Genomic DNA, 23,266 nt, shown 5'->3' with positions numbered 1-23,266 from the left:
CCACAGAAAATATGGAAACACAGGGATGGACTCTCCCTCCATAAGCATGCTGTATGAACCGACCTGTAGTGTCAGAAAAGACACACTGACATTTCTTATATTTCATAATTAAGCTGTAATGTCATGTTTTTGTTTGGAAGTACAGCCAAATGAAATCATGTTTAAAAGTATTTATCTGCACAATAAACAGTAATACAAAGTATTCGACTTCTTTGTGTTCTCCCAAACGCTGCTGCAGGTATCTTGGACAGATAGAAGAACACTGCTTTGCTTTATAAACCTCTTCTCAGGGACAACCCAGTCCATGTATTTGTTTAATTTTACCAACCGCTCATCTAATGAACTTAATTAGTGAATTAACTTCACGCGGTACCGATTCCCCAAACAAGATGTGCTATTGGTTGAGTGTAACAAAAACATGTATATATTGGATAATATGCCTAACATACTGGGGAGACTTGAGGAGAGGTTTTGAAGTGGTTAAGCTGACACACTTTACGGTCCGAAATCAGGAAAGAATCCCCTTTTTTGGTTTTGATGATAAGGTAGGAAAACGGGGGGAAGCGGACAGTTATCTGATCTTCTTTAGTATGATTATAAACGAAAACCGGGAACCAAAATCTCTTTATAGATGTGGGGTCCGTTGACAGTTTTGTTGTGACTCTGAAATTCTCGCCTCATACCTGTACCTGTAGTTCGTGGTCTATTGGGGAGCCGGACGATATAAGAACATAAGAAATTTACAAACGAGAGGAGGCCATTCGGCCCATCAAGCTCGTTTGGGGAGAACTTAACTAATAGCTTAGAGTTGTTAAAATCTTATCTAGCTCTGATTAAAGGAACCCAGGGTTTTAGCTTCCACTACACTAGCAGGAAGACTCTAACTACACGCTGTGTAAAGAAGTGCTTCCTCAAATTTGTTTTAAAATGTTCTCCTGCTAATTTCCACTTATGGCCACGAGTTCTAGTATTTAGACTAATATTGAAATAGTCATTTGGCTTAGCAAGAGTATGGAGATTCCATTGTTGATCAACACAGAAACGAAGGAACTTGCGCTGATATTGCATTGGCGTCATGCATCAATTTTGGGACGAGACGTGGGTTTTCAGAGAGGAATGTGCGCAGGTCGTGTGCTCAGCAGATGCTTGGAAGGATCATCAAAACAAAAGGGCCGCACTAAAACGAAAATCCATTGGCTGTCATATACAGACAAATCAGTTTACATCTGCATGTGTATAATTTAACCATTTGCTTGGTCTTGCTAAGATTTTTGCATAGCCCTGTGTATTTTGATGCATATCACTATTCTTTAACACTAGATTTACCGAGTCTTTATTTTCTGGTGAAAGTCCCGAGGTGTTTTTCACCCCTGCTGAGATTTTCGCAGGTCTTTTGTTGTGCAAACACACCCATTACCTGTGAGTCCTGGCACATTTGCATTTGGTCCATGGTTTTTGACATGCTCATACACATACAGAATAAAATGATCTAATTTAATTTTCATTGGCCATCACTGAATTATAACACCAGAAGTGAATTTTGTTTTTGTGTGATCTCTCCAGCTTTGCATGTTTGGCTGTTCATGTAGAAATAGCAAAAACTGTTTAAATAAAAAAAAAAAAAAAAAAAAAAAAAATGTAAATTTTTAGCCGTCCCTCAGTTCCAGGTTCATCTCTTCATCATCTTTCTGCCTTTTGTCTCAGTGGTTACTCTCCCACACAGTCTGTCTGTTTCAAAGCCTTTGTTTGCAGCGTTTGCAGACCCAGTGACCATCGTCCCTGCATTCGACAACGGAGTTCCTTGACTAGAAGAATCAGAAACAACCTTCTTTTTCCTTTCCATCCTGTACACACCTTGTACAGAACGTAGGCATTCACCGCCACCAGGTCCAGCATGTTGTAAAATACAGCTACTGGCCACCTGCTGTCACGCCCAGCTCGTACGATCCTTGTGTTTGCCACGCCCCCCCTCGTTACCTCTTGTGACTACCTGATTGTACTCAGCTGTTGCTTGTTGAATTCAGCCTGTCTTGTATATTTAGTCCGTGTCCCAGTCAGTATGCCGAAATCTGTCATTGTATTGTTTGATGTTCGTCGCCTGTCTGCCCTGATTAAACCCCATATTTCTGAAGTTACGGCTCTCTCGCCTACCTCCTCGTTCGCCCGTCCACCAAACGTAACACAATGACTAATCTCGGAAGACTAACTCAGATGCGGACTAAATACACAGGACAAGCCAAGAGGAACAGGAAACCGGTTATGACAATCGGGAATTAACACAAGGTAACGAGGTGGCCGTGGCACACGAGGATCGGACGAGCTGGCTGAAGTGCCCGACCGCCCGCCTGCTGCTGCTGCCGCCGCTCTGCCCGAGGTGCCTGCTGAGGCGCCCCCTGCTGGCCACACGCCCGAGGTGCCTGCTGAGGCGCCCCCTGCTGGCCACACGCCCGAGGTGCCTGCTGAGGCGCCCCCTGCTGGCCACACGCCCGAGGTGCCTGCTGAGGCGCCCCCTGCTGGCCACACGCCCGAGGTGCCTGCTGAGGCGCCCCCTGCTGGCCGAAAGCCCGAGGTGCCTGATGATGCCGGCGCTCTGCCCGCGGCCCTGCCTGAGGCCGCCGCTCTGCCCGACCCGCCTGTCCAGCCCGGCTCGCCTGTCCAGCCCGCCCGCGGCTCCGGCTGCACCGCCTGCCGCCCCGCCCGAGGCTCTGACTCCTGCACTGACTCTGTCTGTTCCAGTTCCCCCAACTCCGGTCCCAGACAGCTTGACTACCGCTCCTACCTCCATAGAGGAGGAGCTTGAAGGGGACCCCTCGAGGACCTCCCTTCTGACTTTTTTACCCTCGCTCCAACCAGGACGATTCCGGCAAGTGCCCCGCCTGTCTGTATCCCGAAAGGGAAGGGGACACCGGCGTAGGACTGTGGTCCTGCCCACCCTGCCCCCTGGCTCGCCCTAGTTGGCTTTGGCTGGGACTCGGGGCGTGCCTGCGCTTCCTCCGGGTCGGTGGTCGCCTGCGGGTCCCCCGGCACCAGCGCGTCGGCGGACGGCGCCTTCACCTGCTGTGGCAGCGCCTTCGCTGGCTGTGGCTTCCCCCTCCTCCTTGCCTTCGCTGGTGCCCCCTCCGACTCCCTCCTTGTCTCCTCCGTCTGTCCCTCGTCCTGTCTCCTTGTCTCCGTCGTGGTCCCCCCCTGCTCCCTCCTCCCAGGCGCCTGCGGCCCCTCTGGCCGCCGCCCGTCTGGGCTCCCTCGGGCTCCCCCGGGCTCCCCTTTGTTCTCCATCCGTTCCTGTCTGGTCTCCCCTGTCTGCTCCTCGTGTTTCTGCTCCTCCCACTGTGGGTCCTTCGTTCCCTCCTGGTCCTTTTGTTCCGCCTTTCTCCCCTTCTCCTGTGTCTCCTTTCCTGGGCTGTCTGTCGGCGTTTCCCATTCTTTGTCAGGTCTTGTCTTACTTCCTGTCCCTGTGTCTCTTTTGTCCCAGTTGCCTCGTTGATGGTTTCCTTTTTTTGCAGGTCCTGTTCCCCGGTCTCGTCTTGTCCATCGCCTCCCCTGGGGCGTGCCCGGGGTTCTGCCACGCCCAACTCGTTACCTCTTGTGACTACCTGATTGTACTCACCTGTTGCTTGTTGAATTCAGCCTGTCTTGTGTATTTTAGTCTGCGTCCCAGTCAGTATGCCGAGATCCGTCATTGTATTGTTTGATGTTCGTCGCCTGTCTGCCCTGATTAAACCCAGTATTTCTGAAGTTACGGCTCTCTTGCCTACTTCCTCATTCGCCCGTCCGCTGAACTTAACACCTCCGTGTTGCTGCTCGTACTGAATACATGCGCGCCATTCTAACAGTGACGTGGAGAATTTATTCACCGTGCCCAGTAAAGTGAAGCAGTCTGTGTGACGGTGACAGTGAGGTGAAGAAATTGTCTGTCGTGACATTTCTCCCATCGTCCAGAAATGGCTCCATTAGAGTGCATGTATATTATGTACAGAGTGGATATATAAATATATGTACAACACTGTGGATATATCTATATGGACAGGCACGAAATGGAGTGACAGGGATTGATAAGAACTAATATTGCATATGAGAAATATTGCACATAGAAACTACCATGGTGTATTGGATGTGTGTGTTTTAGTCTGTGTGTGGGGTCAGCTGCAAGGACTTTGTTGTAGAGTCTGTCAGCGATTGGAAGGAAAGACCTTCTGAATCTCTCCTTCCCACATCGTGGATGCAGGAGCCTGCCACTGAAGGAACTGCTCAGTGCCGTCAGAGTCTCCTGCAACACTTGTGAAGTGTCTGAGGTGGAACAGAGGTGGGGGTAGGGGTGTCTGTAGCACATGTTGGGGACTGCGTGAGTGAGGGCAGTATGGGTGGAAAGGCAGGGGCAGATGAATCAAACCTGTTGAAGTGATTTAGTTCATTTGCCCACCTCACATCCCCCACAACCTTGAGAGTTCTGTTCTTTGTGTGCTCGTTGAACCTCTGATTGTGCTTCTAGCCAAGGAACTTTGTTGCCGATTTATGCAACAAAAGGCAATGGAGACAGAGAGGAAGGCTGCTGCAGCGTTTGCTGCTGCTGTGCCAGGACTTGTATGGACAACTCAGTGCCAGGTACAGGAGAACTGCAACAGAAATCGCAGCAAGTTTACCTGTGCAAAGTGCTACAGATTCACCTGGGCCAAATGCAGGGACAATGGTCACTGGGTCTGCAAACGCTGCAGAGTTTTATAAATAAAACAGACTTGTGTTTCCATATACAGTGGTACCACGGTTCTAGAACTTAATCCGTTCTGGACTCCGGATCGAATCCTAGAAAGTTCGAGTTCTGATCGAATTTTCCCCATAAGAAATAATGGAAAACCAATTAATTGGTTCCCGGTCCCCCAAAATTTTTTTTTTTTTTTTTTTAGCATTTAAACACAAAATGAACAAGATAAAACAGCCATGCTGTTCAACCAGATAGTTACTTCAGCATTAGTTCAAATACAAGAACTCGTGGCCATAGGTGGAAATTAGCGGGAGAACATTTCAAACTGGATTTACTTCTTCACACAGCGTGTAGTCAGAGTATGGAATAGTCTTCCTGATAACGTAGTGCAAGCTGAATCCTTGGGTTCCTTAAAATCAGAGCTAAATCAGATTTTAACAACTCTGAGCTATTAGTTAAGTTCTCCCCAAGCGAGCTCAATGGGCTGAATGGCCTCCTCTCGTTTGTATAGTTCTTATGTTCTTAAGAAGAGCATATACTGTACTAAACACATCTAAGCACATTTATCAAAACAGTAATTTGTAAAGTAAGAAAATAAATGTATCCAAACAATATGTAAAGTTAAAAAAAAATCAATGTGTCCTGCCCCGATCGTCCGCTTCTTCCGTGTGCCAAGCCCCCTTGTTAAACTTGTGTGGAATCCCCGTGTGATCAGCTGTTTCTGGTTGTTGTCATTAGTCCTCTGTATTTAGTCCGCGTTTCAGTTTGTTTCCCCAGTCCGGTCATTGTATTGTCCGTCAGCGTTTTGCCTGCCTTACCTGTAATTAAACCCCGTATTCCCCAATACCCTGATGTCTGCGCCTTTGTCTCCGTTCCGTCCCCGCTAAGCAGGACAATATTATTATAATTAAATGTATTAATGGTTTATTATTAATGATATTAAAATAATTAATAAGAAATCTTTATTTTATAATGTATTTTATTATATAATAATAATTACTGTTACTATCATTGTCTAAATGTATTTTTACTGTCTAAATATATGTATTCAGTTAGTGTAAACATGCACGATGCTATCACAGCGAATGCGAGGCTGAGACTGAAGCGTTACCCTTTGTTTCCGCTGAGAGACGTGCCGCGTGACTCATTTTCCCACACGTGCAAGTTATCTTAGGTCGGCGTTCACGGTTCAACTTCTGAGATTCAGATTGAGTTCTAGGTAAAATTTTTTTTAACTGGTTGGTTCGACTTTTAAGAAATTCGAGTTCTAATGAGTTAGAGAACTGAGGTACCACTGTATTTTGAACGTCACTGATGTGGAGCAGTGGAGACACGTCAGCACTGATAAGAATCCAGCAGACTGTGTCTCAAGAAGGCAAAAGGTAGAAGATTTCCTGAAAAACAGAATTTTGATATCTGGTCCAGATTTCCTTTACCGTCCAAGTGAATTCTGGCCAAGTCTCGCAGCAAACATTTCCAAAATCCCTGTAGATGATCCTGGAATCAAAGGAGTCAGAGTCAATTCCATAAATGTGGAAGAAAACATAACTCCATTCCAGAGGTTGATTGGCTATTTCTCATCATGGACAAAGTTGAAGTGGATTGTGGCTTGGTTCTTGTAGCTTAAAGCCTATCTTCGAGCACTGAGGCAAAGACATAGGGAGTTGTGCACAACAGACATGGGTAACAGCCACAACAAAGGTCCACTTGTTCAGGTGAGGATGGAAAAATTTAAAGGAAGCTACAAACACACAGGCATATCAGTGGAAGACCCTGATGAAGTAGTGCGACATAATTAAATTCTGTCTGATGGAAAAAATTTTCAGATTTCAGACCTACATAACGGACAGAATGTGAAGCACAGTAGCCACTCGTAAAAACTGAATCCTGTATATTACAAGACAGTCTGTTGTGAGTTGGTGGAAGGTTAAGTCGGGCACCTATGCCAGAGAAATCTAAACAACCCTGGGTAAGGACTTTTCCATTGTCAATTTAGTTCTTCGTCAGATTCATGTGAAAATAGCACATGGAGTTCGTAACCACATGCTGTCAGAACTAAGAGAAAGATTTTGGATCCCTGGCATCATCACAGCCATTCGAAAGGTCCTATCCAATTGTGTGACCTGCCATTGTTTACACGAAGTAGCTGGGAAACAACTAATGGCTGACCTTCCATAAGATCAAGTAACACCTGTTGACCTACCCTTCACAAGAGTCGGAGTGGATTATTTTGGACCTTTTGATGTGAAACGTGGAAGAATCCATGTAAAGAGATACGGTGTTATATTCACATGTTTAGCCATCCGTGCCATTCACATTGAGCTCGCCTCATCACCGGACACAGATTCATGTATAAACGCTATTCGCCGCTTTGTAGCGTGAAGAGGACAGGTGAAACAGATTCTCTCTGATAATGGAGCCAACCACAAGTTGAAGGCATCTGTTGCCGACTGAAATACCTCCAAATTTCAGCATTTGTTTCACCAGTTAGGGATTAAGTGGACATTTAATCCGCCCACAGCCTCTCATCATGCCAGTGTTTGGGAGAGGTTGATAAGATCAGTGAAAAAGGTTCTCAATTCCACCGTAAGAGAACAAGATCTGGACAAGGAAAGACATTGACCCCTAAACATCTTTTAACACTGAAAATGAAACCATTGTTACCGGCTTGGTAGTTCGACAAGGAAGACCGATACTCAAAACACAGATGGAGGCAAGTACAATCATAGACCTCTTCTGGAAGAAATGGACCAACAAATTTTTACCTCAAATCCAAGTGCGGCAATGATGGACAATAGCATCAAGAAACTTTGTAGAAGTTCATGGATTATGGGGAAAGTCATCGAGATAATAGCAGACAAGAAGGGTCTTGTTCAAAGTGTTTGGATTAAAACAAAGACCAACATATTGGATAGATCAATCACAAAGATTTGATTACTGATGGAATCAGAAAGGGCAGGTGGTAAAGATTGAACCCCAGTGATGAGCCATATGCTAGTAACCTCTGGCTCTTTTTCTTTCTTTATATCTCACTTTATATCATATTATTTTAGAAATGGAATCTAACAAGCTGATACTGGACTGAAATTAAAATATTGGACGCTAATGGACTTAATTAGTTTTCACTTTGTGGTGTTAGTATTACAGTATAAATTCCTGTTGGATAACATTGGTGAATTTGTAGTTGTGATAATTGTTCTCAAGTTTAACGTTCAGAACAATTAGGGGCGGGTAATGTAGGAGGTAAGTTTGTGCAGTTAGGAGCCATTTAATTGCACTTGACTTTTGAGCTTAAAAAGATGTCTGTCGCTTTAAGAGGGATTCATGCACGTGCCGACTTAAGGGGGAGAGGAAGAGTGGCTTTCAGGAGAGTGGATTTTCACGGTTTTTCTTTGACCGTGTTTCTTAATTTTGCATGGAAAGATGGAAAAATGCAGTTTATTTCTCTTATGATAATTGCTCATTGTCAAAAATAAATAGATAATAATGAAACCTGAGTAACTAAAACTGAAGCCAGTCGTTTTTTAGTTATTTGGATCCACGAACAAGGGAACACGCATCAGCCAAAAGATAAGGAGATCGGAAACTCTGACGGATTGCATTCACACATTTTTACAATTTCAAGATTATACAAATGAGGACCTGGAAAAATGTCCCCAAAAGTAAGGAAGTTTCTGGCTTTACCACACTTGGAGACATTTTGGTTCAGAGTTCACATTCCTGCAGAATCCCAAATCATCTAGATTTAATTCACTGTGACTAATTAGCTGGTTATGATGAAGCTGTATATTCAGATGGAGGCATTTTATAAACGCCTCTACATTAGGAAGTTACTAGGATGTCATTATAAAAATGCTCCTGAAAGAGTTTATATGTCACCCCTGATGTTTGGTTTGTATGTCACTGGATAACAATCCACTGCTGTCAAGGCACCTGCAGGAGAAAATGAACAGCATGTAAATGAGATGTAAGACTTCAGAACACAGGCCGAGGTGAGCTTTGCCCCAGCAGGGGGTTGTAAATGACATGCTTCATCTTCCTCGTGGTGTAACACAAGACTATAGTCTTTTAATATAACTTGATGTCCAAAGGGTTTCAGATGTTTATCTTTGAGTGTGGAGTCACATGACGTGGCAGAGAGGTGAGAAAATGACACAGACAAACAGCTTAAAAATAGCCTGTTTTATTACCACAAAACCATCTTAAGCTGCATCGCCTTCAGCAAAGCCTGCATACGCCCCTCTGTTCAGCTGTGCGGCCACCTGCCTGCATTTTACTTCTGCTAAACTGTACAGAGAGAAGGGTGGCGCTTGCAGTTTGCTAAGTTGGCGCCCCCTCAGAATATGGCGCCCTATGCAGCCTCCTATGTTGCCTAATGTGTTGACAGGCGCATTTAAAATGGATAAGAAAATTGAAATATTAGCACGCTGCCTTCGCGTAACCATTCCCTTGCAACACGAGACAGCTAGTTAACATTAGACATCTTCAAATAAATGACAAGGCGTGACTTTTCTTGACCGTTTACCAGAAGACGTCCTTGATTTCCTTTTTGTAAGACTACACAAATGCAAACAGAAAAGTTCACAATTAGTAATAGTAAAAAAGAATAAAATTAACTTAAATCCCTTACAACTAAGTAATGCATTATAAAGCCGTTTTAAAAGCGACCATTGTACAACACAAACATACATCGCATTTCCCAAACTTACAATATAGCAACCGAGCATAGTTAGCACGCATTAAACAACCCAAGATTGATATTTAATTGAAATACTTCTGCCTTACTGAGTACTGTTAATTAAACAGATTTATCACAAATTAAATGAAACACATTCACTTACAGAATGATGTCCAAAACGAAGCATGATAAGAAAACCGTTGCAGAAAAGCAGGAGATATGCGCACCACATGCTGACTAAATGAAACTAAACCAACTTCCTGCTTGCATGCGACATTTTACAATAAAAGACGCCACTAGGTGGCGGCATAACGCAGTAATATAACATGCGAAACATACCATTTAAACACCAGTTAAAGAGAACAGAACAATTAGAAAAACAGAATGGATGAAAGAGGGAGTTTTTACTTCATGTCACTTCCTCCTTCTCTCTGATGCAAACTTGGCCTGAGTAGATCTTGTGGCCTGCTGTCCTTTACTCCCTGAAAAAAAATACATTTATCTGTCTGAATACAGGGGACGCAGTGACACAGTGAGCGCCACGCTACCTCACTTCCTGTCTTCGTGTGTCATTTGTATTTTCTCTCTCTCTCTGTTTCCCCAAAGACCTGCAGCTTAGCTGGGCTGCTCTCTCCACATTCCCTGCTGTGTCTGTGTGTGTCTCTGGGTCCCTGTCCATCCCCTGCCCTCTGCTCCAGGTTCCTCCTGACCCTGCACTGGATAACTGAGGATGGCATTTTAGGTCATTAAAGACAGAGCTTTTGTAAAACCACATCCAGGGTGAAGATTTTCATGAATTCCATTTTCAGTGTCTACATGTAGACAGGGAAAACAGAGTTTTTGGCTCGTAACAGATTGTGCACCATTATCTATTTTGTTTTACATCAGAATGTGTGGAAAAGGCCTGAGATGATGGGAGATGAACAAGCGGGGCAATCTATCCGCACTAGTGAGGAGCCAGAGGGCAAGTGCAATTTAATGTCTAGGTGGGACACGTCGGACCCCACTGTTTGGACGGCTTCCAGCTCGTACGAGCAGATTGTAAGTAAATAAAGTGAAAAAGCATGGAGGGGCTGGGCTGGCCGTTTTTATTAACTCCAATGGGGAAAGATATATAAAAAATTTTTAAAATGTACAATAAGCCGTCTAGGTCCATCTGCTGGAAGAGAAGTTTAGGAGGGTGCAGGTGAGGAATGCCTGGACACCGGACTACCTCACATGCAGGCCCCAGTGTGTCTGCATATCACATGTGGTCCTGCGCAGCACAGAGCACCCCAAGGTACCGGACTGGATCATTCCTGTCCACTCTCTACAGCACAGACTTCCAGTACAACACTGGCTTTTGCCACCTCCATAAATTCTCAGGTAAGTGTGCATTAGTGACGGGACGGAAATAAGGTGCAGGAGCCCAGTGGAGAGCTTCCTCGGATGGTGTAAGGAGAATCACCTGCAACTCGTCAAGAAGACAGAGGAGTTAGTGGTGAACTTCAGGCGAACCAGAGAACTACTGGCAGCCATGACTACCCACGGGAGAGAATGTGGAGAGGGTACACTGTGGTAATTATGTTACACCCAAAACTACATATGTGTCTGATCATCATGTTAGGCACCCCATGCACAGCAGTTAACCAAGCTGTCAAAAAATTGCAGTGATACAGCTTGGTTGTGTTTTTGGTTACCACAGTACATTTTGTTATCATTTTGTTGTTTTCTATTGCCATTTTTTCTGTTATTTAATGCTGCATGACTTTTTTGTTTGCTACTGTACTGTCTTGAGATCTGAAGAAGTTACATGTGCATGCTGGTGAACTTTACATACTGTAATGTACAGCCTTGCAATGTTGAAACTGGTATCTTTCACATGAATCAGTAGCAGTTTGCTAAAGAAATATGATCAGTCAGTGACAATGACAATAAGAAAGTGGGAACAGACTATCATTCAGAATTGTGCAGCTCAGGATCATACTTACACTGACATACTGACAAAATATATCTAAGCATTTTGACTCTCATGGTTAAAATGAGGTGGATTGTACTTTTCATTTTGGTGGAATTATTTGCTTTTGAGACATGGGCTAATTGTTTTGGGAAAGTTTACAGGCTTTTGCAGTTAAACCAGGGGGGTTGTGTTATATGCATGAATTGTTTTGAGAAATGCTCTTACAGTCTTGAGAATATTAAATTTGTTTTATTAGAATTCAGTGATCATTGTTGACACACCACAGCACACAACAACGAAATGTGTCCTTTGTATTTAACCCATATGTGACATCGTGACATAGCAGGGGGCAGCTAATTCAGCACCCGGGGAGCAGTGCTTGGGGGCGGCACCTTGATCGGGGTACCTCAGTAATGCCTTGTTGGTCAGGGATTTGAACCAGCAATTTTTCAATTACAAGTACGCTTCCCTAACCATTAAGACACCACTGCCCGTTACGAAATGTGCCAAACTGAGAAAAACTGTTCATGTCAAACACACCCGTTTCAACATTGCAGGGTTCCGCATTACAGTATGTAAAGTTCACTGGCGAGAGGGAGCACTAGAATGTACATGTAACACCTTCAGATCTCAAGACAGAGTACAATAGCAATCCAAAACGTCACAAAGTAAAAAAACAATAAAACGGCAGTACAAGAACAATAAAATTACAACAAAATCATTTACTGTGGGAACCAAAAACACAACAAGGTGTATCCCTGAAATTTATAGAATATTTTTATATCATTTTGAAAGATTGGTTAACTGTCTTGGCGAACACCATGACAACATGCATGTATTGTTTCGGGTATAAAATTTTTACTTTGGAAAACTACATAATCTACTATATTTTCAGCAATGAGACTAAAGCTACTGAAAATTGTATCAAATGATGACAATTGTACAAAACCATTTGTATATATGTACTATAATATTTGGAAATCTATGTAAAGCAATGAGAAATGATGTTCTGCTGTGCAGAAGTGACATTTTGGTGTAGGGATCACACTTGCTGTTTTGCAAATGTTAATTGTCATGTGAGAAATGCTCCAATTGAGAAAAACTGTAATATTATGTCAAAATAAATATTGTAAAAATGTATTTGTGGATCTTTTGTTGAGTACATTTACCAATAGAAGTATATTTGTATTTCTATAACAAAACTCCCACATTCCGCCCTCCGTCCCACCCTGCCAACATCTCTTTCCACCCCATGTAAATTTTCTAGATCTGCCACTATGCAACATTTGAAGTATACCAATCGCTTCGCTGAGCATCTATAGGATACAGAAATACAGAAATGATAAAGAAATACAGAAATGATAAAGCATTAAATATACACTCACCTAAAGGATTATTAGGAACACCTGTTCAATTTCTCATTAATGCAATTATCTAATCAACCAATCACATGGCAGTTGCTTCAATGCATTTAGGGGTGTGGTCCTGGTCAAGACAATCTCCTGAACTCCAAACTGAATGTCAGAATGGGAAAGAAAGGTGATTTAAGCAATTTTGAGCATGGCATGGTTGTTGGTGCCAGATGGGCCGGTCTGAGTATTTCACAATCTGCTCAGTTACTGGGATTTTCACGCACAACCATTTCTAGGGTTTACAAAGAATGGTGTGCAAAGGGAAAAACATCCAGTATGTGGTAGTCCTGTGGGCGAAAATGCCTTGTTGATGCTAGAGGTCAGAGGAGAATGGGCCGACTCATTCAAGCTGATAGAAGAGCAACTTTGGCTGAAATAACCACTCGTTACAACCGAGGTATGCAGCAAAGCATTTGTGAAGCCACAACACGCACAACCTTGAGGCGGATGGGCTACAACAGCAGAAGACCCCACCGGGTACCACTCATCTCCACTACAAATAGGAAAAAGAGGCTACAATTTGCACGAGCTCACCAAAATTGGACAGTTGAAGACTGGAAAAATGTTGCCTGGTCTGATGAGTCTCGATTTCTGTTGAGACATTCAAATGGTAGAGTCAGAATTTGGCGTAAACAGAATGAGAACATGGATCCATCATGCCTTGTTACCACTGTGCAGGCTAGTGGTGGTGGTGTAATGGTGTGGGGGATGTTTTCTTGGCACATTTTAGGCCCCTTAGTGCCAATTGGGCATCATTTAAATGCCACGGCCTACCTGAGCATTGTTTCTGACCATGTCCATCCCTTTATGACCACCATGTACCCATCCTCTGATGGCTACTTCCAGCAGGATAATGCACCATGTCACAAAGCTCGAATCATTTCAAATTGGTTTCTGGAACATGACAATGAGTTCACTGTACTAAAATGGCCCCCACAGTCACCAGATCTCAACCCAATAGAGCATCTTTGGGATGTGGTGGAACGGGAGCTTCGTGCCCTGGATGTGCATCCCACAAATCTCCATCAACTGCAAGATGCTATCCTATCAATATGGGCCAACATTTCTAAAGAATGCTTTCAGCACCTTGTTGAATCAATGCCACGTAGAATTAAGGCAGTTCTGAAGGCGAAAGGGGGTCAAACACCGTATTAGTATGGTGTTCCTAATAATCCTTTAGGTGAGTGTATACAGGACTTCAGACCACTTGCTTTCACTTTGCATATGTTGACGTTCGAGAGGTTGGCATATAAACAGATTGGACCCCTGGTCACAAACCACCTGGATTCCTTGCCAAGGCCTGTATCTGGTTGGTGAACAGGAGGTCAGGAATGAGGGCTTCCTGAATGCATAACACGATCAGCAAGATTGGCAGTAGCATGCATCTGGGGTGGTCTCAGCACAGCAGTTATCAGGACAACATCCATCAGGTGCTAAAAGGTGGCTTCATTTCAGCCCAAAGGAAGGTGAGTGTTAAGTCTGCTCATTTACAATTAGGCTAAATTTATTTTAGCAGGCTAAGTTTCAGGTGCACTATAAAATACAGTGTAGCCATAAATTATTTGTACACTGAAAAAAATGTCAAAATGGAAATGAAGTTATATGGAAGGACAAGCTTTAAAAATTGTCAAAAATGTTACAGTTATGTGTGTTATGTAAAGAAACAGGAAACTTTAATTCAAAACATATTCATGAATTGTTTTCAAATGATGCAATTTATTGCTTTCCAATAATTATTTGTACACCGGGCCATTCATAGAGTCGAAGTGACAATGGGAGGAGTTCCCAGTCATAATAGAAATCATTTAACACAACAAAAATACCCAATGCATTGAGAAAATGAGTCATAAAAATTCACGATCAATATCCTCCATTTCATTTCCATTTTTGACTATTTTTTCACAGTGTAAAAATGAACAAAATTGGCTCCTGTTTCTAGTAGCACATTAAAGTTCAGAAAAGTAGAAAAAATAAGCATTTGCACCAAAGTAAAACATAAAACATTTAATATCCAACCAAGCACATAAAATGTTATTATGGAATGGAATAAAGAGTTAAGATATACACATTAATCATCATATATATGATTGACTTAAAACATTATCAATACAGTTATAATGGACAAACTAAGTAAATACGCTCAAAAATATATATCCGGCACAAATAAAAGTAACAACTGATTAATTACACATCTCATTAATACAGTCTACTCTGCCTTGAAAAAATATGAATGAAAAATAGCTTTTCATGTCAAAAAATTGACTGACTGGCATCCAGATCACCTACAGGACCGCCTGGTCATCCATGGGCCTGAAGACAAATACATGCTTCAGTGATACCAGCATGTGCAGTTTACTGTGATTTAACACAGTGAGGATGAGGGAGAGTGAGATATTTACCTATGTCTGCTTCAGGACCAGAGTACTATAGACCATCAAACCAGCAGGGTCCTCTGACGAAAGCTCCTAATCATGATTAGGTAGAGACAATTCCTATAAGTCATCACTTTTACTGACATAATGGGCACATCTAATATAGTTCCCTTTATAAATCTATCACATTTTGCCCACAACTGGCATATAATGTTCATCTCTGATCTTGAAGAGCAACTTCCCAATTTATCTGCAGGACAGCAGGATATAGAGACAGCTCACCGTGGAGGTTATGAGTTGTAGACATGTATCTTGTCATCGCTGTATTTTATTTGGCCATAAACTATAGTCATTAACTGGGTGATAATGCTGATAATCTATTATCCTACCTCTTGGTTCTGTAGAGTTATTGTGCTGTATATCATAGCATCCTTAGGGTCTACAGAGGGCTGGAGAAGAAACACACTGTAAATGGATACTTTAATCATGTACCATTACTGTTACACTGAATAGTTACAGAGAGGACACATACTGTAAATGGATACTGTAATCAGGTACCATTGCTGTTACACTGTATAATTACAGAGAGGACGCACACTGTAAATGGATACTGTAATCAGGTACCATTACTGTTACACCGGATAATTACAGTGAGGTCATACACTGTAAATGGAAACTGTAATCATGTACCATTACTGTTACACTGGATAATTACAGGGAGGTAATACACTGTAAATGGATACTGTAATAATGTACCATTACTGTTACACTGGATAATTACAGGGAGGTCATACACTGTAAATGGATACTGCTACCATGATCAATCACTGTTACACTGGATAATTGCAGAGAGGACACACACTGTAAATGGATACTGTAATCATGTACCATTACTGTTACACTGGATAATTACAGAGATGACACACACTGTAAACACACAATGTAATTATGCAAATTGGTATCATGTAATGTTACTGTTACTCTTCGTATTTACAAAGGGACTTACTATGTTGGCAAGTCTGTTCTGTGTATCATCATTACTGGCCGGTCTTTTTCCTAAAATGAGAAATGGTGGTAAGAACTGCAGAGCTGAGGTCACTCTCATAAGGCACATCAACACACCATCAGTCAATGAGTGCAGGAATAGCAGGAGGTTCATACTGGTGTCTTTTTTAAAATGCCTTCTGCAGCCTGTCTAATGACTACAGATATGGCGAGTACTGTAGTTGACCTGCTCAGATGCAACCCCCTTTTCCTCTCACCTTGTCTGTTCAGCATGGCGACCATAACAATGGCCAGCAGGATCACCAGAAGCAGCAGCAGTCCCAGAGTTAGCAGGAGAACCAGCTGAGAGGATGAGCTGGAGAACATTGTGAGGCACAACACAAAGGGGTTCCATAACATTCCTACACTACCTATGAGGCAAGGAGCTCAGCAGATACACCCCCAAATCAGAAGAAGTTGGGACGGTATGGAAAAACACAAATAATGGGACAAAATAACACCTGTAATGTTGCATTGCTTGGTATCCTCAGTGCCAAAACGTCTTGTTAGTGTAGCGAGAAGGAATATCAACATTACAAAGTGGCGAAAGCTTTACCATCCCAGCTATTTTGAAATGTGTTGCAGGCCTTAAATGCAGGAATGGATGTGTATTAACGAATGAAATGAAGCTGACCAGACAAAACATGAAATATCTTGGGTTCATACTGTACTATCTGCAATGAAACAAAAGTCAAAGTGAATTTCAGAATCACTGCATTTTTTTTTTATTTGTATTTCCCATACCATCAATTTTTTTTTTCTTATTTGGACTTCTACAGAAAAACAATCCCAGCACCTTCACTGGATCCAGTGAAGCCCGGTGTCATTGTTATAATACATTTCAATAAAGAGCAATGTCTCTGCAGCTTGCCTTTCTGTACTGTCAGTGCTGGAGACTTCCTTAGGTGAGACGCCACTGGACGCAGTGGGAGGCCCAGCTGGAAGTTCCTTGCCAGTTATATTTTTGACATTTCCTGCAGCAAATGCTACAATTTAATGAACAGGTTAGGAAAATCACTGTCTAACTATATATGGATATAAAATGAAAATCGAAAATCAATAATGAATTATAATAATGCATATTTATATAAATTACAATACCGCATTTTTCGGTTCACCATCTAACTGCTTTTCCAACAATGGCCAGCAGGGGGGGCTGTAGCCTACTACTACTATTATGGTCAAAACAGGATATAAAGATCTGTTCTAAAGTGTGGGTGTTATGAAGTGTTTCACATACCGCTGCTGATCATCAGAGGCAGAAATACACCGGGATCTACTGCAAATTCAATCCAAATGGCACACCAGTAGGTGTCAGCATCCTCATCCTGCAGGTCCCTCATGGTCACATTAAAGACCAGGTGGGCGGGGTCATCACTGATTGACACTTTCCCTGCTGGCTGATTGGAGTCAGAACGTGCCAGTATGGAGCAGGAATACCAGTTAGACCCTCTACACCAGTACTTCACATGGAGTTTATGCATCTGATCATAGTAACATGGGATGGTGACAGATCCTCCTCTCTCTGCAGATACCCAGCTCTCAGTCCACACACTCTGAGCATCTATTGGGACAAAATAAGAATGATGGAGCGTTAAAAACATATATTAATATCACATATTGTACGTGTGAATGACACATTTAAGCAGACATAGAGGTGTACAATGTGCAAAGTGTACAAAGAAAGTCATGCTAATAATCAGTAAATTTAATAAGCTCCATCATCCACAATGGGGTTAGGGAGAGTCTGCAGCCTGTCCCAGGGATGGCGGGGCTCAACACAGCAGAACAGGCCGTGTGGGAAGCCAGCTCATCACAAGGCATAGCCACAGCTTAGGGCAGGGCTGTCAAACTCAGTCGCACAGGGGGCCAAAACTCAAAGCACACTTTAGGTCGCGGGCCGAATAGGATGAGCATTTATTGAACAGACTAAACCCAAATGTTTTTTTTTAACATAAATATGAATCAAAACAGACAGGATACAATATTATTCCAAAATAAATAAATTTAAACTTAAAATAACTTAAAATATTTTGCTCCATAAAAATATCTCCAGTCAAAATTATACAAATTCAAAATATGAATATGCTGCAAAAAACCCCGAAAATATAAATAAAAATTGGTGTACACGTACATACGCATGCACCGACACGCACACACACGTCGGGTATACCTATCCTTATGGGGCCCGCTCATTCACTTCTATGGGAAAAATGCTAACGCTAACTATGACAACCTTAACCCCCACCCAGCCCTAACCATAACCATAAGTAACCAAGCAAAATACAAGAGTTTTTGCATTTTTAGTTTTTTCATAGCAGTCACCAATTTTTATAATAGTTTTTATTAAAAAAAAAAATGGATATTTATCACGTTATGGGGACATTGTGTCCCCATAAGGATAGGTACAGTATACCTGCTTGCATGCACATACACACATATGCAGGCACACACGAGCACACACACACGTGGGATTTTAGCCCACTGTGCTACCAATAGAGAACATAAAGTAAAATAAAAACACAATTATATTGAGAACCGAAATAAATTCCAATTTACATTTCACACATAAATTTATTTGCATTTTTGCAGTCAGCAGTGCTTGTAAGTATAACTTTATTGTCGTTATGTTCTAATATACTGCTCTAAGTAAGCTGGACAGAAATACTGCATACCAGGGGCGTTTCTATAGCTATTGAAAAAAATCAGGGGTTAAGTCATGTTTACCCAATGCTTGAGGTTTTTATTGGAGGCAGACTTGTATCGGGGCTCTGGTAGGACGATGCTGTGTGTCAATATTAGTAAGTTCAGTGGGTACAGTACCCGGAAAGCCCCAGTACGAACAGGGTTAGAATTACTGCAAATGACATGTATAAACACTACACTCACCTAAAGGATTATTAGGAACACCTGTTCAATTTCTCATTAATGCAATTATCTAATCAACCAATCACATGGCAGTTGCTTCAATGCATTTAGGGGTGTGGTCCTGGTCAAGACAATCTCCTGAACTCCAAACTGAATGTCAGAATGGGAAAGAAAGGTGATTTAAGCCATTTTGAGCGTGGCATGGTTGTTGGTGCCAGACGGGCCGGTCTGAGTATTTCACAATCTGCTCAGTTACTGGGATTTTCACGCACAACCATTTCTAGGGTTTACAAAGAATGGTGTGCAAAGGGAAAAACATCCAGTATGCGGCAGTCCTGTGGGCGAAAATGCCTTGTTGATGCTAGAGGTCAGAGGAGAATGGGCCGACTAATTCAAGCTGATAGAAGAGCAACTTTGACTGAAATAACCACTCGTTACAACCGAGGTATGCAGCAAAGCATTGTGAAGCCACAACACGCACTACCTTGAGGCGGATGGGCTACAACAGCAGAAGACCCCACCGGGTACCACTCATCTCCATTACAAATAGGAAAAAGAGGCTACAATTTGCATGAGCTCACCAAAATTGGACAGTTGAAGACTGGAAAAATGTTGCCTGGTCTGATGAGTCTCGATTTCTGTTGAGACATTCAAATGGTAGAGTCAGAATTTGGTGTAAACAGAATGAGAACATGGATCCATCATGCCTTGTTACCACTGTGCAGGCTGGTGGTGGTGGTGTAATGGTGTGGGGGATGTTTTCTTGGCACACTTTAGGCCCCTTAGTGCCAATTGGCCATCATTTAAATGCCACGGCCTACCTGAGCATTGTTTCTGACCATGTCCATCCCTTTATGACCACCATGTACCCATCCTCTGATGGCTACTTCCAGCAGGATAATGCACCATGTCACAAAGCTCGAATCATTTCAAATTGGTTTCTTGAACATGACAATAAGTTCACTGTACTAAAATGGCCCCCACAGTCACCAGATCTCAACCCAATAGAGCAGCTTTGGGATGTGGTGGAACGGGAGCTTCGTGCCCTGGATGTGCATCCCACAAATCTCCATCAACTGCAAGATGCTATCCTATCAATATGGGCCAACATTTCTAAAGAATGCTTTCAGCACCTTGTTGAATCAATGCCACGTAGAATTAAGGCAGTTCTGAAGGCGAAAGGGGGTCAAACACCGTATTAGTATGGTGTTCCTAATAATCCTTTAGGTGAGTGTACATACATACAAAGATACCTATTCTTATTTATAATTACCTTTCTGATCTCATAGCATGACTCTGAACCCAGGAAGACTGTAGCATGTGAAGAATAAAGCATGTGTGTGTGTGTGTGGCTATTGTGTTAAACCACAAGTGGTTACCATCGCTTCAGCCATCTTACCTTTGGGGCGTATACAGGGGCGGGGTCACAGGGGCACTGGTCCCAAGCTGAAATGTGATTGGCCCCCGACCCTGTCACTCACCAATTCAAAGCATATCATTGGCTAATGATAAGGTTGGCTTTTCCATATGAATTGCAGCCCCTCTTAAACCCCCGTCCAATAAAATCCTACCGTCGCCCCTGTCTTACTTGTTACTGCTAAGCGAAGGTTTTCAGAGTATTCCGTAGTGCCGTTAATCTCCACAGCACACCAGTAATTCCCGGCGTCGTACCACTGAAGGTTGCTCATGGTTATGTAGAAAGCCAGCTTGTCGGGGTTGTTGGCGATGCGTTCACGGCCGATCCTCCGTTCAGTCTCATTGCGATCCAGCATGGTACAGGATTGCAGACCTTTAGTTCTGCACCAGTACTTTGCATGATCCTTCTGCTTGTGTTCATAGAAACATGGGATGGTGATTGATCCTCCATATTGGCGGGTTAAATACTGAAACGTTTTCACGCTGCTGTTACCTGCACAGAACGTGATGCATGTTTTTTTGTGATTCACACAATACTCACTATATCAAAGTACAGACAATTAAATGCTATACATCATCATCAAATACACTTTCCACTTTAAATAGCTAAACATCCACCATTTCACTGTAAGGAGCTCCAAGTGTATGTAACTATAAAGAATTATTAGTAGTATTAGTATCCATCTATCCATCCATCCATCCTTCCCTCCATCGCTTATCCAGTATAGGGTCGCAGTGACCCAGGATCCCATCCCAAACCACAATGCCTAGACGAGAAGCCAGTCCATCGCAGGACACAGTATTTATATACCATGTAAAACTAAGGCTTTGTACAAAATGTTAAACAAATTTCATTAAATGTAATGTAAATGTCAGATCTCACATCTGCTAGGGTTTTGTGTTCTGCTCTTCCTCTCGTTAGTCCATTACGGGTCTCAGGCTTCGACCTGCTCCTGCGTTTTATCAGTCACGGACCTGGCCCTCTTAAAACCCGTCTTTAAAGCCCTTACCTCCTCCAACACTGCAATCTTACCTGGAAGGCCACTGAGGATGATGAGGATGAGGAGGGGGAGGAAGAGGGTAGCCATGCCTTATGTTATGTGTTAGAAACCAGAATGACTCTGAGGACTGTCTGAGATACTGATACTTTGGGGGCATTGCTGACCACGCCCCCCCCCCGGCCCACTTCCTCGTCTATTTTCACTCAGTGGTGCTTTATGCAGAAACGAGAGTCGAGCTAGACGCCCGGACAGATGCAGAACCCCAAAGCTCTGACCCTGGACGGATATTTATTTAAAAAAGGCCACAAAAAGCAAGAAAGGGAACTGAGAGAGGGTCAGAGGGCCTGTGGGCTGCTCCGCTACCTAAAGGCATATCAAAGGTTGCACACGCTGTCAAGTTCTAGAACAAAGCCTGAAAGATCATGTGACATCCACAGGATGTGCCGGAAAAGAAGCACATGACCTCTGTGCTTCTTTCTCATTTCACTTTCAGTGTCTGTCTTCCTGGTTTTCAATGCAGAATACCTACCAATGAAGTGTGAATATGACAAATGTCATGTTCCGAAATGATCACGCGTCCTTAAAAAGCAAGACAAATAGTTTAATGACAAACACACAAACACATTTTGATATTACAGTAATGAAAAAAAATACATAGCTGTGTCCACATTCAGTGTTTTTTTTTTTGTTGTTGTTTTTTTAAACCACAATGCTTTTCGGACAGAAATGGAAACAGAGGTTCTCTTAAGAGCAGGTCAAGCACGAAATGTTTCATATTCATTATAACAAAACTTCACAAGTAGCTTTGTCAGTGAATGCCATAACAATAATAATAATAATAATAATAATAAACTTCAGAATACTAATCCTCGTACTGCCACAGTGCTCTCAGTGCTGTCCTCTGCTTTTCTGCATACAAACACAGTAAAGCTTGTACTTTCTGCGCCACTCTAAACCAGTGACTTTTCAGTGAAACATTTAGCAAATTTGGCACTGCATTGCAGATATCTGTGCATCGCTTAACCAGGAAAAATCCCACACTCCATGTGTGAGCACAAGGGGGAGACATTTCTTCATTAGTGGGGGTGAATATACACAAAGGTGGGTGCTGGGGAAATGTTGGTACACCAACCGCGGAACCATTTCACCATGCAGACTCCACAACAGGACGCTCTCCTCCCAGTAGAGAAAGCAAGAGGACAGGAGCATGGGCAGAAGCAAGCACAGTGAGAAATGATGCTTTAACGTGCCCATACTGTCAGCACCCATAATGCTTTGCTCTGTGACTCTGTACTCAGTGTAAACAAGGGGCCGTGAAGCTGGACGCTCATGCCCAGTCTCATCGGCTTTGTCAGCACATAACATGATGTAGCTACAGTTTGATGTAGCTACACTCTTAGCGACAGAATATTCACGCGGTTTTTCACCGCGGATTACTGGTGTGGATACTTCTGACGGCAACCGTCAGCCTCTTTTGTTGTGGTTTGACAAGTACAGTTTCTGTTTCAGAGCTTCGTGGATGATCTGAAGAATAGTGTCTTTCTCACTAGTCTCTGTCACAGCTATGATTCTGACCATCAGATTGGCCGGGGCTCTTCTCTAGTGATGGCATATCCAGCTAAATTATTATTATTAATATTATCGTCCTTTCGATGGCCTCTCTGGTTCTCTTTCATGCCAGTTTCACAGGGATGGTTCCTGTTCATAATTACTCATTTTCTACAGCCTACTTCTTGCTTTGATGCATCCATGTTCCTGCTGTGGTCTCTGCCACGACCTCACGTGATGGATTTCTTGGTATATGGCCTCGCCGTCCTTGCTCACCCAGCTTCCCCCC

The 23,266-nt window shown here is 42.8% G+C and overlaps 1 protein-coding gene and 1 long non-coding RNA gene across 6 annotated transcripts; both read right to left on the bottom strand.

The window, feature by feature from the left end:
- Positions 1–8,866: 8,866 nt before the first annotated feature.
- Positions 8,867–11,111, bottom strand: LOC111860730 (uncharacterized). Its single transcript, XR_002842084.2, has 2 exons — positions 9,541–11,111; positions 8,867–9,256 (listed from the first exon to the last, which is right to left on the bottom strand). It is a non-coding gene; the product is annotated as an uncharacterized lncRNA (long non-coding RNA).
- Positions 11,112–13,568: 2,457 nt separating this feature from the next.
- Positions 13,569–21,582, bottom strand: LOC111860728 (uncharacterized). Of its 5 annotated transcripts, XM_023844706.2 has the most exons (10): positions 21,462–21,582; positions 20,601–20,921; positions 17,385–17,708; positions 17,016–17,130; positions 16,363–16,460; positions 16,107–16,156; positions 15,490–15,549; positions 15,128–15,193; positions 14,996–15,038; positions 13,576–14,172 (listed from the first exon to the last, which is right to left on the bottom strand). In XM_023844706.2, exons 1-8 carry the CDS (start codon positions 21,514–21,516, stop codon positions 15,128–15,130), a joined length of 1,089 nt encoding a protein of 362 aa, XP_023700474.2. In that variant the 5' UTR covers positions 21,517–21,582; the 3' UTR covers positions 13,576–14,172; positions 14,996–15,038. The 5 variants fall into 5 exon arrangements, with proteins under 5 accessions (XP_023700473.2, XP_023700472.2, XP_023700477.2 ...); XM_023844705.2 differs by having other exon boundaries at positions 13,569–15,055; XM_023844704.2 differs by having other exon boundaries at positions 13,571–15,038.
- Positions 21,583–23,266: the final 1,684 nt, after the last annotated feature.

The sequence above is a fragment of the Paramormyrops kingsleyae genome, chromosome 4 (genome assembly GCF_048594095.1).
Source record: "Paramormyrops kingsleyae isolate MSU_618 chromosome 4, PKINGS_0.4, whole genome shotgun sequence".
Taxonomy (NCBI): Eukaryota; Metazoa; Chordata; class Actinopteri; order Osteoglossiformes; family Mormyridae; genus Paramormyrops; species Paramormyrops kingsleyae.
Note: the sequence above shows the minus strand (reverse complement) of the source record. Positions and strands in the feature narration are given on the sequence as shown.

What these genes read in the sequence shown, in the direction of transcription:
- LOC111860728 (XM_023844705.2), bottom strand. Translation starts at nt 21,516, where the DNA reads ATGGCTACCCTCTTCCTCCCCCTCCTCATCCTCATCATCCTCAGTGGC. An exon ending in AGCACTGACAGTACAGAAAG is followed by an intron (nt 16,461 to 17,015) that starts GCAAGCTGCAGA and finishes AATGTTCTCCAG; the next exon opens with CTCATCCTCTCAGCTGGTTC. An exon ending in CGCCATGCTGAACAGACAAG is followed by an intron (nt 16,157 to 16,362) that starts GTGAGAGGAAAA and finishes TTCTCATTTTAG; the next exon opens with GAAAAAGACCGGCCAGTAAT.